Raw genomic sequence first — 12,437 nt, 5'->3', positions numbered from 1 at the left:
ACCTCACGGACATGTACAGTCACGTTCACCTGGAGGGTCTGGAGAAAGGGGTGCCTGTGTCATATTCACAGACAGGAGCCCCACATGGAATGAGAGCGGAATAAACCTTTGCTACTGTTAAGCATCCAGCGACTACGGACAGGGATTTGGGCTGAGTGTTGAGGTCGAAGCACCACCCCGTGACGTCGAGGCTGATCGCATCTGTCCCTGTATCCCAGGTATGGAAGCAGACCACGGAGGTCAAAGCATTTGCTGTAAGTGACTGACTGGTTCATAGCCAAGGTCCCAGATGCTGATCTGATCAGAGACGTTTCTGTCGACATCCTGGGAGAAAACCGGCTCCTCACGTGTGTCTGCCCAGTCCCCAGACCCTTGCTGGGGCCACCCCATGCCCTGCTCACCTGGGCCCCTCTGACACCTGATGACCTCTCATGGTCCCTTGGGCTCTGGGGCTCGTCCGCCAGCACAGGCTCAGATGACCGGGCCAGGGCCGGTGCCGGGGGCCCCTCGTCCACATCTGTGTGGGGTCCCCCCTCGCCGTCCGTGTAGCCCTCGCCGTCCGTCTCGTAGTCACTGTTGACCCGGCTGTCACAGCTCAGGTCTGCGGAGCTGTCGGCCAGGCCACGGTGGGGGAGGTCCAGGTTGTCCTCCACAGAGCCGTCCAGCTATAGGGTGGCAGTGGCCTGGCTGAGGCGAGACCTCTGGGCCAGGCCCTCCCAGATCCCTGACCGAACCGTGACCCAGACACCACCTTCAAACTCCAGTCCTAAACCAGGTTAAGACTCTGGCTTCTCAAACTGAGGCTTAACCCTTGCTTGACCCGAGGGTGAGTTCTGACCAGTGACCCCTTGCTTGACTCAAGGCCGAACCCCCAAACCTGAGCTGAGCCCTGACCCTTGACTCCAGCCCCAGGCCACAAACTAAACCCCCAGTCCCATCTCACCACAGGTACCAGGTCTGGACCCTGACCCCTGACCTAGCCCTAAAGCGAGACAGAGGCCCCAGACCCTGGCTCAGTACCTGGTCCTCAGCCGTCCAGATGGGCCGTGTCTGCTGCCCACGGATGGTGGCCTTGAGCTCCTGGTACCAGCTGTCGCTCGTGCCGTGCAGGTGGATGGTGGCTGCAGGGAGGGGGCGTCAGCGTGCCGAGAGACCCAGGCCGGACCCATCACCGTCCCTGGGACCCCTGCTCCGGCCCTACCTGTGAAGAGGTGCTCACTGTGCTTCCATAGCTTCTGGGCTTGGGCGTAGAGGCGGCGGGTGCTGCGGCGGGAGGCGGGCGCCAGCCATTGGCGCAGCGCCTTGAGGGCCGAGCGGCTCTCGGGGGCGCAGAAGACCACAATGGGGTAGTACTGCACGTAGTTGAGACGCTCGACTGCCGAGGGCGTCACATCTAGGAGTGCGTGCTTGTCCTGGACAGGGCCCGTGTGATGGGGTGGTGGGGTGGTGGAGAGAAACACACCCAGAGACAGGCACAAAGAGACAAGGGAAGAGTCGGAGGGAAGTTAAGAGTCTGAGGTCAGAGTGGACCCCAGCCTCGCACATCCGCGGGCCAGCATGGGGTGGGTGGGGGTGGCGTTGATGATAACCCAGGCCGCAGCGCCTTAAGCACCAGAGCCCAGTTCTGAGTCTCCGCCTTTTCACAGGGCTTGCTGCCGTGTGACTCTGGGCAGACTCTGTCCCCTCTTCGTGACCCACATCACGAGGCCTCTGAGCTGAGTCTCCACGGGAGAATACACTGCGGCCGTGGGGCAAGAACAGGTTGGATGCCTGCACCCCAGGTCCCCTCTCCATGAAATGGGACCCACAGCAGAGTGTGCTTACTTTCTCCGCGATCACCCGCACGGTGTCCAGTTTGATGATCTTGGATGGGCTGTCAATCCTCAGCACTCTCTCTGTGGGAGCAGAGGCGCTCGGCAGCTTCAGCAGGGTGGTCCCTCAGCCCCGCAAGTTCATGTCTGTCCCCCTCCCCCGCCCAGGAGCCCACCGCGGCTCCCCACTGCCTTGAGAGGAATCCTAAGAGTAGCAAGCAGCAGCGGTGCCTGTTGGACTTGTGCCCAACGCTGCTATTCTGCCCCCTCCTGACCTCAGCCCTTACCTCCTGAGGAGGGCCAGCTGTTCCTGGCCCACCTGGAAGATGGGGAAACAGCCTCAGGGACATAAGGTCACTAGCTCAGGGTCACGCAGCCAACAGGTGGCAAGGTCAAGAGCCTGATGCAGAGCCTGTGCGCCAGACACTCGCTCTCCCAGGCTTGGTCCCAACTCCCAGCCTTTCGCTGGCTGTGACCCCAAACCTCCTTTTAAGTGCACAGCTCAGCGGCATCAAGCACATGCACATCGCTGAGCCACCATCCCCACCGTCCGTCTCCAGAACTTTCTCATCTTCCTAAACTGGCACTCTGTCCCAATCAGACACTCACTCCCTTCCCCTCCCCCAGCCCCTGGCTCCACCACCTACTTCCTGTCTCTGTGAATCTCTTAGGGATCCCATATAAGTGGAATCAGACACCACTTGTCCTGTGTCTGGCTTCCTTCACTGAGCATAACGTCCCCCAGGTTCATCCACATTGTAGCAGGTGTCAGAATTTCCTTCCTTTTCATGGCTGAGTAATATTCCATTGTCTGGGTGGACCACATTGTGCTTACCCAGCCACACATCCATGGCTATTGTGAAGAATGCTGCTGTGAACCTTTATGTTCAAGCTGCAGCTTTTAATTATTCTTTTCACATGTCACAAAAAAATTGCTTTTAACTTCTTTTCAACCACTTAAAGTATGTCAATACCATTCTTAGCAGGCTGTATAAAAAATAGCCAGTGGGCCAGACTTGGCCTGGGAGCTGTAATTTGCCAACCCCTAATCTAGTTTATTTCTGTAGTTGTTAATTTTTGGCCTCCTGGGAGTACCCTGCGTATTTTGTTCGATGCTGTGTCCATAGCTCAAATCTTGAACAAATGAAAGAACGGCTCATTTGGCAGTGGCTGCGTGGCGAACACCATTAAGGACTCTGAGGCTCCATCCAGCCCGAGTGTCACGCCTGTCAGGACTGGAAGGGCTGCTAGTGGCTCATGTTCTAACTCTTACCCCAAACAACGTCATTAGCAGCCTGCGCAAGCTGCCTCCACCCCAGGGGCTGGACAAGAGTTGGGAAACAATCTACCAATGATTTGCCAAGGGACCTGGTTTCTCACCTGCGATTTCGAACTCGTCAGGCATCTCGGCAGTCAACTTCTGCATCGCGATGTCCGCCACGGGTCCCAAGATCACCACTGGGCGCTTGAAATTGGCTGAGGGGGCCAAGAAACAATGACAAGAAAGAATCAGGATCCCATTGGAGGCGAAGACCGTTAGGTCCTTGCACAACCACTCTCTACTTCCTCTGTAGTGGTAACGTATCTAGCCAGGCCCATGGCTGCCCAGCTAAAGACTACATCTCCCAGCCTCCCTTGCAGCTAGGATGGCCATGTGACTAAGTTCTGGCCAATGGGGTGCAAGCAGAACGAAGAGTGCAATTGTATCCTTCGAGGAAAGGGGTGAGCCCTCTCCGCCCTCTTTCTCCTTCCTGCTGGCTGGAATGTGGGCTTGGGTGTGCCATGTTGGACTACACAACCAGGCAGAAACACAAAACGAGGAGCCTGGGTCCCTGAAGCTGAAGCAGCCAAACCATACTCAGCTGCTTACACTGGGGCGGTTACTTGAAAAAGAAACTTATTTTTTTTTAATGCAGCTGTCACTTGGTATCTCTGTCATAGCAGCTGAACCTAGTTAACTCAGTGGTCAGCAAACTACGACTCAAGGGCCACATCCAGCCCACTGCTTGTTTTTTGTTTTTGCAGAAAAGGATAGCTTTATTGGACGAGAAAGTAAAGTGACGGTACACTTCCAGACGTGGAAGCAGGCCCAGCAGAAGGGCGGCTCAAGGGCTCCCCGCTGCTTATTTATGTAAATAAAGTTTGCTTGGCGCAGTCAAGTCCATTTGTTTATGTACTATCTCTGGCTGCCTTCCAGCAGAGTATTTTCTGAAGAAACCCTCTGGCCCACAAAACTTAAAATAGTTGCTGTCTGGCTCTCTGCGGGGAGAGTGCCGACCTCTGGGCTGATAGGCGCTTTCACCAATGAGGCAAGGGGTACAGAAGACACCTAGCAGGAGAGTGAGTGAGTGGCCAGCCCTCCTTGTGCACCTTCTCTCCTCCTCTCCTTCCGGGTCTATTTCTCTCTCTTAAATGCTCTATGCATTGAGATTTCTAACTTTCATTGGCTGGGGCTAGAAATTAAGTACGTGGCCTTTGATTTTTAAGTCTTTTTTTTTTGTCTGTACTGCGGTGCGGCAGCAGCTGGCCCCGTCTCATGAGGGTGTGGGGGGTGGCAGGGACTGGCTCTTCCTGTCCTCCTGCATTCTCTTTTTCCTAAAGGCCTCTGCACCTGATTTTAATCCCTTCTCCCCTGAGGCTGTGGGCAAGCGCTTAATCTCTTCCCGTCCTGAAATCTGGATGAGGCCCTTTCCCTCCCACCCTTCTTGGGAAAGGCTCTACGAGCCGTTTTGGTTTTGTACGTGTATTTTTTTTTGATTGTGGTAAAATACAGATATCGTAAAATTTGCTTTCTTAACCTGTGCATTGTAAAGTGTAAGATTCAGTGGCATTTAGGACGTTCACAATGTTGTGCCACCACCACCGCCATCTGCTTCCAGAACATTCTCATCTCCCCAAAAAGAAGCCCCGTCCCCATGAGCAGTCATCCCCCATCTCCCTCCCCAGCCCCTGGCAACCACTAACCCACTTCCTGTCTCTGTGGATGTGCCTGTTCTGGACATGTCACATAAATGGCATCATCACACACGGTGTGGCCTTGTGTGTCTGGCTTCTCTCACTGAGCGTCATGTGTTCGAGGTCCGACCACGTTGTAGGGACAGTCAGCGCCTCCCTCCTTTTCAAGACTGAATAATATTCCAGTGTGTGGGTGAACCACGTCGTGTTTATCCATTCACCAGCTGATGGACACTTGGGTTGTTCCTACCTTTTTGCTGTTGCAAATATGCCGCTGTGAACAATTATGGACGTGTTTTGGTCTGAACACCTGTTCACAGCGGGCATTTTCAAGGGCGTCTGTTTACCTCAAGCTGACAGCCTCAAAAGGGGGGTATCCACTAAATGAATAACCCCCCTCGCTGTGCTGTCTAGTGTGACAGCGCTGGGCACGTGGGGCTGCCAAACATCTGAAATGGAGCTCGACCGAATCGATGTGCTGAGGCAAAGCACACACTGGATCGCGAAGACTCAGTATGAAAAAAAAATGTGCAATGGGTCGTTAATAATTTCTACACGGATTATCTCTCGAAATAATATTTTGGATATAGTATGTTAAAAAAAGAAATTATTAAAATTATTTTCAACTATTTCTTTTTACGGATTACACATGTGGCTTGCCTATTTCTATTGGAATCGGGAATTAATTTTTTAGGAACGAAGCCCTTCCCTGTCCCCTCTGTGCCCTACAATAACCAGAAGTGGGTATTTTTGGCGGAAGGAGAGAGGTCAGCATGGCAGCTTCTGAAGGCTGTACTAGAACTTCCCAGGACTTTTACTTGGGGCTCTGCAGCCCCTCTGGCGGGGGTCCCACCTTCTCGCAGCACCACGCGTTCATATGGCGGGTAGTGACCCTGCCTGGTCAGATCCGACAGGTCCTCGCGGCTCCGATGGGTGGTCTTCTTGGCTCCCCGACGAAGACCGCGCAGCCGCCAGAACTCAGCCCTGCGGCCGGGGCCCTCAGAGGCACCGGCCCCGGCCCCCACGGCCCGCTGAACAGCCTCCAGACTGGCCAGCTGCTCCGCCCTGGGGAGAAAGGAGATCACTGAGCGCTGGGATGGGCAGATAACGCCCGAAAGACGTCCCTGTCCTAGTCTCAGGACCTGCGGGCATGTCATATGGTAAAGGGACTTCGCAGATGGATTAAGTTCAAGCCCCTGAGATGGGAGATGACCCTGGGTTCCCCAGGGTCCCGGTGTCCTCACGGGTCCTCATCACGGGGAGGCTGAGCTGCTGGCCGTGACTATGACGAGGGGGAAGGGGCCCTGCGCCAGAGACACCGCGCCTCTAGAAGCGGGAAAAGGCAGAGGCGGTTCTCCCTGGAGCCTCGGGAAGGCCCGGCCCTGCCTGCGCCTGGGTGTAGCCCCAAAAGGTCTAGTTTGCACTTCTGATCTCCAGAACAGATGACAAATGTGTGTGGTTTGAAGCCATCAAGTTTGTGGCGGCTTGTTACAGCACCCGAGGAAACCCACACAGCACTGACGCGGCAGCCCTGAGCGTCTGTCTCCTCGGGTGACCCGTCAGCACTGCCAGCGAGTGAGGCATGAAGCGGGGAGGCTGAGGCTGGGGGGGTGGGGGCGGGAGACGGGGGTGGGAGACAGGCTGGGGGGCGGGGCGGCTGAGGGCACGGACAGCTCCCACCTTTTCTGGCTGGGGATGATGCCGCGCTCCTGCTCCCGGAGGTCACGGCCCATGCGCACCGCCAGCCAGTGGCCTCCGCGGGCCTGCTCCGGGCCGGGGTACAGCGTGTCCAGCACGTGGAAGACGTCGCCGCGCGTGAAGCCCAGGCCGTAGGGCGGGCTGGGCTCCAGCTCGAAGTGCGTGCGGATGTAGAAGGAGTCGCCCACGCCCGTCTGCACCATTTTCCGGAAGACTAGGGGGGCCGGGGGGCGGGGTGTGAGCCGGGGAGCTGCCGCCTAGACCGACCCCTCCCCAGGGCCGCGCACACCCCCCACTCACTGTCCTGCTTCCTCTGTGTCACCAGCTCCACCTCCTCGCCCAGCGGCAGCCCCAGCAGGACCTGTACGGCCTCCTCGCGCGTCAAGTTTCGAAAGGGCACGTCGTTCACCTGTCAGGTGGGGCGTGGGGTGGACGCGGCTCTGGACACGAGGCCCCAGCTCTCCCTCTGGACAAAGCCCACCCCCAACTGCTGCCAAGGGCCCCGCGACTGGGGACAGCCTTCTGACGGGGACATGGCCCTGTGGCAGCCGGGCATCACAGACACCGGACGATCTTGACCCTGAGCCCCGGGCACGGGAACTGCGCTCAGTACACGAGTGGCCGAAGCATGGTGGGTTTGTCGAGGCACAGATGTGACAAGATCGTGACGCTAGTGAGAATGTTGCGACACTCCAAAGAGGGCGTAGTCACAGAGTTGTGACAGGGACAGTGATATGTAGACACGGACAGTGGGTCACAGACAACACTTGCTCTCAAGGTTCTGACAAGGTCAACAACATACGGAGGCAGACAGTGGTCACACCCGCTCTCAGCAGAGCCGGGGGAGGACACACAGGCCATCCAGACTAGGAGTATCGCCAGCACGCCAACACGCCCATGGCCAGCCGCGTCCAAGTCACCTGCAGAATCTGATCTCCCTCCTGGATGCCCTGTTCCTCTGCCGGGCTGCCCGCCTGCACGCCCGACACGAAGATGCCCACGTCGTTTCCCCCCGCCAGCCGCATCCCAATGCTGGTGCCCTTGCGGAAGCGGACCACGCGCGAGTCGGGGCTGTACCTGCGGGGGGCGGGGCGGGGGCGGGTCAGGCCGGAGTGGGCGGGGCGGGGGCGGGTCAGGCTGGAGGGGGCGGGTCAGGCTGGAGGGGGCGGGTCAGGCTGGAGAGGGGGCGGGACGGGCCCCCGTCGTCCTTGGGGGGGCCCCACCCCCTCCGGGCCTCGGTTTCCCAGACAGCCCCACCGGACCTGCGGTGGTCCCATCAACAAACGTGTGGGAATGTGCCCCAGGGAGTGTGGGAGTCTCAGGTTGGTAGGATTTTTTTTCTGGGGTATACATACCCACGGTCCTCCATGCTCTGACGGCTGGACACCCTGTAGATGTCATAGCCGCTTTGCCTGGGGGCATCTGAAGGGGAACAGCTGGTCTTTCCCAAGCACCCTGGCCGGCCCACCCCCCAAACCTTTGCGGTAGGGTACCCCTGCCCTGCAGAATGCCGTCCCCCACCCTAGGTCCTTCCCAGGGAACTGTCCCTGACCTATGCTTGTGCCACCCCCTTCCGCTGTTCCTGGCACGACCTCACTGGCTGTGATGACAGCTATCAGAGGAGAGGTGCTCAGAGTCACCACCCACCCCGCCTCCGCTCACCTGGTTCTGAGGTGGTTCTGGAATCCACTGAACTTTCCCGCCGAAGCCGGGGGCTCTCCCTGGTGGGGAACGGGTTTGGGGTGAGATGGGGATAGAGGTCAAGGGGTGAGTTTTAGAATTTTCATTTATCTGAACTCAGATTCAAATCTCGGTCCTGCCCCTCTGTAACTAGGTGACGGCAAGCCCACGGCGAGGACGCAGCCATCCGCAGGCCGGGTCGGGGCCCTCGCCAGAGCCCTGAGCATGGACCTCCAGCCTCCAGAACTGTGGGAGGTCATTGTCCACGGTGTCAGACGCCCAGTCTGTGGGGTTCTCTTACAGCAGCTGAAGCTAAGATAACCCATAGGAAGAGAAAGCCTCCTGCGAGAGAGGACTGAGTTAGTTATCAGGCCTTTCAAATAAACACGAGTGGGAAAATCTATGCACCTGAAAGAAAATCTTGATCAAGCCGTATATTGGCATTTCCAGGGTTCACCCTTTGAAACCCCAGGGCTGAGTGAGTGGGGGTGGGGAGAGAAATTGGAAAACACCATACTCCCCACCCACCGCCTCTTGGGACAGATAAGCTGATACGGAGTCTGCATCCGAGACACCTGTCGAGCTACTTGGGCCCGTCTGGCCAAGAGACCCTTCGGGCTGCAAGTGGAACGCCTCTTGAGCTCACATGAGAGTCCCCCGGAACTCTCTGAGAAATGCCACCTGTGTCATTCTGTTTTGGGTTCATCCACCTCACACGCTGCCCAGTGCGTTTGCCCGGGCCTCTGAAATGTGCTCTCTGAGGTGTCTGCTTTCATGGCTGCCTCGTATTCCTGAGCACGAATATGTAATGATCGTCGTAGCAACAAATGGAAGAGAAACTCACAGAGCAAGCACTGACTGTGGGCTAAGCACACACACGCATCGTCTCCTTCAGTCACTTAACTAGCACCCTAGGGAGGCGACAGCAGAGTAAGAGCTGGGGCCTTGGGGTGGGCCGTCCTCTGGCCTCCGAGAGGGCCCCCAACACCCCCCACCTCCTGGAATGATGGCCTGCTGTAGCCCGCCCCCCAACACCGAACCGGGGTCGCCCTGTGTGACCGACAGAACGCGATGGGAATGGAGGTATGACACGTCTGAGTTTCACCTGTGGACTAAATGCGGTTCACCTGCTTGCTGATCATTCGCTCTGGGGAACCGTCGGACAGGCCCGCCTGGTGAGGGGCTGAGTCCTCCCGCCAAGGGTGTGAACTTGGAAGGGGATCCTCCACCCCCAAAAGCCTACGGCCCTGGACAAGTGTCTCGACTGCAACCTCATGAGACCACGAGTCAGAACCACTCGGCCGAGCCACACCCAGGTTCCTGACTCTTGGAAAGGGTGGGAGGTAATAAATACTTACTATTGTTCTGAGCCGTGAGCTTTGGGGGTAATCTGCTAACAGATACAACCCCTAGCTTCGCAGGGTGCCGACTGCTTAAGCCAGGTGCCCGTTATCTAAATAAACCCCAAGTATTGAGCAATTGTGTTTTTGGGGCATGGAACTGTGTCCCCTCGAAGTTCACCTGTAGAATTGCCAACCCCCAGTACCTCAGAATGTGATGGAAGAAGGGTTGTGACAGCTGTAATTAGTAAAGAAGAGGTCACACGGGATGGAGCAGGCTGGGACCCTCAAGCCAGTATGGCTGGTCCCCGTAAAACAAGAAACAGTGTGAATTCACAAAGGGAAGAGACGGCCATCTGGGAGCCAAGGACTGCCGGAGGCCACCGGAAGCTGGGCCAGGGGCACGGAACAGACTCTGCCCTGGAGCCTTCAGAGGGAGCGCGGCCCTGCCAGCATCCTGATCTGGGACTTCGTCACAGCAGCCGCAGGAGACTAATACGAGATGACTGCTCATTTTCCCCTTTTATAAATAGCATCTGCACGAACCGGCACCCTCCGGTCCTCGCATACATCCATGGCTATTTTGCCCCCCAAGAGAAACCCCTAAAAGGGCCTTGCCGAGTCAAAGGGTTTATGCATTCTGAAGTCTCCTAGGATGCATTATAACATTGGATCCCTTCTGCTTTAAGTCAATCCACATCCGGCTCTCCCAGCACCCAGGAACCAAAAGCCACATACTGAGGGCAAGAAAGATTGTGTGTGGGTGGGTGGGGAAGCCTCTTTCAGGTAGGCCACCAGGACGGCACCCCAAGGCTACCCCCAAGTAGAAAAAATATGCCCACGTTCCCCTCCTGGCCAACGGGGGTACGTACACGGGGGAGTTGGTTCGGCTGGCGTCGGGACTCTGCTGCCTGTGCCTGTGCTGGGGTGGCGGTGGCACATGGGATGGTGGCGCCTGAGACTGCTCTGAGCCCAGGTCCGAGATGTCTGTGGGGGGAGAGGGCATCCCATCAGCCATGCCACGCCTTCCAAGCTGGACCCACAGAGGAGAACATCAAGGCCCCTCTAAGCAAAGGGGCTTAGCCCAGTCAGGCTCAGCCTGGCAGCTCCGGCCCTGACTTGCTGTGTGGCCTTGAGCAAGCTCCTGTCCCTCTCTGGGCCTCTCAGGGCCAGGCTCACCAGCCAATTCCTGCTTGGCCCTGCCTGATACTCCCCGCCTCCCCCGCTCTCCACTCAGCACCCCCAGGGCCTGCCTCCTGGCCGCTCACCCTCCAGGAGGGAGCTGTCGCTGTCACTGACAGCCGGCGGAATATTCACGAGGAACTGCCTTCGGTCCCTGAGCACCAGCAGGGTCAGCTTCCCGTCCGACTTCTCGATCAGCTGCCGAGTATCGCTCAGCGACAGGTTCTCACTGGACACTCCGTTGATCTAAAAGGGACCAGGAAGGAAGACAGGACTCGAGTCAATGAGAGAGAGGGGATACTAGAAACAGATAGTTTGGGAGGGGGGCACTAGAAACATACAATCCCCAGGAATTACTAAAAACAGATATTCTCAGGAGAAAATGTCTGTGAGAGGAGTACGCCAAGAACTGACTTCCACAAGAATTCTAGAAACAGAATTTTCTAAGGAGGGGACACTAGAGACCTAGAAGGGGGCGTTTCCCGGGAGCTACTGGGAACGAATATTAGTAACGAGTCTAACCGGAAGAGAGGGGAGGATGCTTAAAGACGCCAGAAGCAGACAGCTAGAGGTAGATTACAAAGTTCCTAGGAAGGACTCCGTCCCCGGGAATCCCTTTCCAGCATCCGCCCTCGGGACCGTCTGTTTTCAGTTACCCCGAGGATTGGGAGATCTAGTCCCCCATGAAGCTGTTTCTAGTGTCGGCCCCAAACCACTAGAAACAGACAATTCCTCAGGGTCACAAGAAACAGATAACTCTGAGGAGACTCTAGACGCAGTCAACAGGAGGTGGTTTGGAAATCAAACACTAAGGAATCGCTAGAAACAGATTTTCAGGAGCTGCTCCTCTGAGCCTGGACTCCTAGGAGCACCAACCGCCTAGGGCAGGTCTGGGAAGCAGAGCTGTAGGCACAAGATTCTGATACTAGAAACAGACAAGCCAAAGGGGCAACTAGAAACTGACTTCTGGCAGTGGATTCGCCGCAGATGGCGGCGAAGCGGGGAAAGCCATCTCTAACCTTTGGGAAACTGGCAATAGTGCAGAAGGCGAACGGTCCAGGGCCAGGTCTGCTGACCTTGACTTACGGCTCGGTCACGTGGAACCCCTCTGGCCTGGGGCTCCCTGCCCTGCCCGACAGGAGGCCGGGGCTCACCTGTAGAATGAGGTCTCCTTCCTGCAGCCCGCGGCTCTGGGCAGCCAGGCCCGAATCCGTGATGTGCTTGATGAAGATCTGACTGCCTAGTCTGACCCCAAACTCTGTGGGGAAAGGAGGGAAACTGAGGCAGGGCCTGGGGTCTGGGCTGCCGGGTCCCCCTGGAGCTCAGCCTTCTCGCCTGCCTTTGGCCCTCCCGCCATCAGGGCTGCTTCCTCCCCTTCACACTGGGACTGACACTGGTAAGACACAGTGTCACCACGGCGTTTCTAATGTCATTGCATGGAGGCTCCAGGGAGAGCCGTTTCCGGCCTTTTCCAGCTTCTAGAGGCGTGTGGCCCCTTCCTCCTCCTCGCAGCTGGCAGCGCAGCCTCGCTCATGTCTCTGGCTCTGACCCTCCTGCCTCCTGCGAGGACACTGGGCCTCTGGGGAATCCAGGGTCGTCCCCTCTCAAGGGCCCTGGCTTGATCCTATCTGCAGTGTCCCCTCTGCTGCGTGAGGTGACACATCCGCAGGTCCTGGGACTAGGACAGGGCCATCTTGGGCCCCTCGCCTGCTGCCCACACACCAGGTGGAGCCGGATGTCCGGGCGTCCAGTGCGGCCCCTCTGTGGGGAC

At 57.4% G+C, this 12,437-nt stretch overlaps 1 protein-coding gene across 1 annotated transcript in view; it reads right to left on the bottom strand.

Moving 5' to 3' along the window:
* Positions 1–25: 25 nt before the first annotated feature.
* TJP3 (tight junction protein 3) overlaps positions 26–12,437 on the bottom strand; it is an 18,001-nt gene continuing 5,589 nt past the window's right edge. Inside the window, exons 4-18 of the mRNA XM_023538117.1 lie at positions 11,821–11,922; positions 10,753–10,912; positions 10,357–10,471; positions 8,127–8,185; positions 7,820–7,886; positions 7,385–7,541; positions 6,765–6,873; positions 6,447–6,678; positions 5,620–5,831; positions 3,192–3,287; positions 1,825–1,895; positions 1,202–1,412; positions 1,021–1,121; positions 268–665; positions 26–38 (exon numbers count right to left, since the gene is read on the bottom strand). Coding sequence (XP_023393885.1) covers positions 26–38; positions 268–665; positions 1,021–1,121; positions 1,202–1,412; positions 1,825–1,895; positions 3,192–3,287; positions 5,620–5,831; positions 6,447–6,678; positions 6,765–6,873; positions 7,385–7,541; positions 7,820–7,886; positions 8,127–8,185; positions 10,357–10,471; positions 10,753–10,912; positions 11,821–11,922 — 2,103 coding nt within the window. The remainder of the gene's footprint in view (positions 39–267; positions 666–1,020; positions 1,122–1,201; positions 1,413–1,824; positions 1,896–3,191; positions 3,288–5,619; positions 5,832–6,446; positions 6,679–6,764; positions 6,874–7,384; positions 7,542–7,819; positions 7,887–8,126; positions 8,186–10,356; positions 10,472–10,752; positions 10,913–11,820; positions 11,923–12,437) is intronic.

Source organism: Pteropus vampyrus, unplaced genomic scaffold (assembly GCF_000151845.1).
Source record: "Pteropus vampyrus isolate Shadow unplaced genomic scaffold, Pvam_2.0 Scaffold212, whole genome shotgun sequence".
Lineage (NCBI taxonomy): Eukaryota > Metazoa > Chordata > Mammalia > Chiroptera > Pteropodidae > Pteropus > Pteropus vampyrus.
The sequence above is the reverse complement of the archived record's forward strand: the minus strand, read 5'-3'. Positions and strand labels throughout refer to the sequence as shown.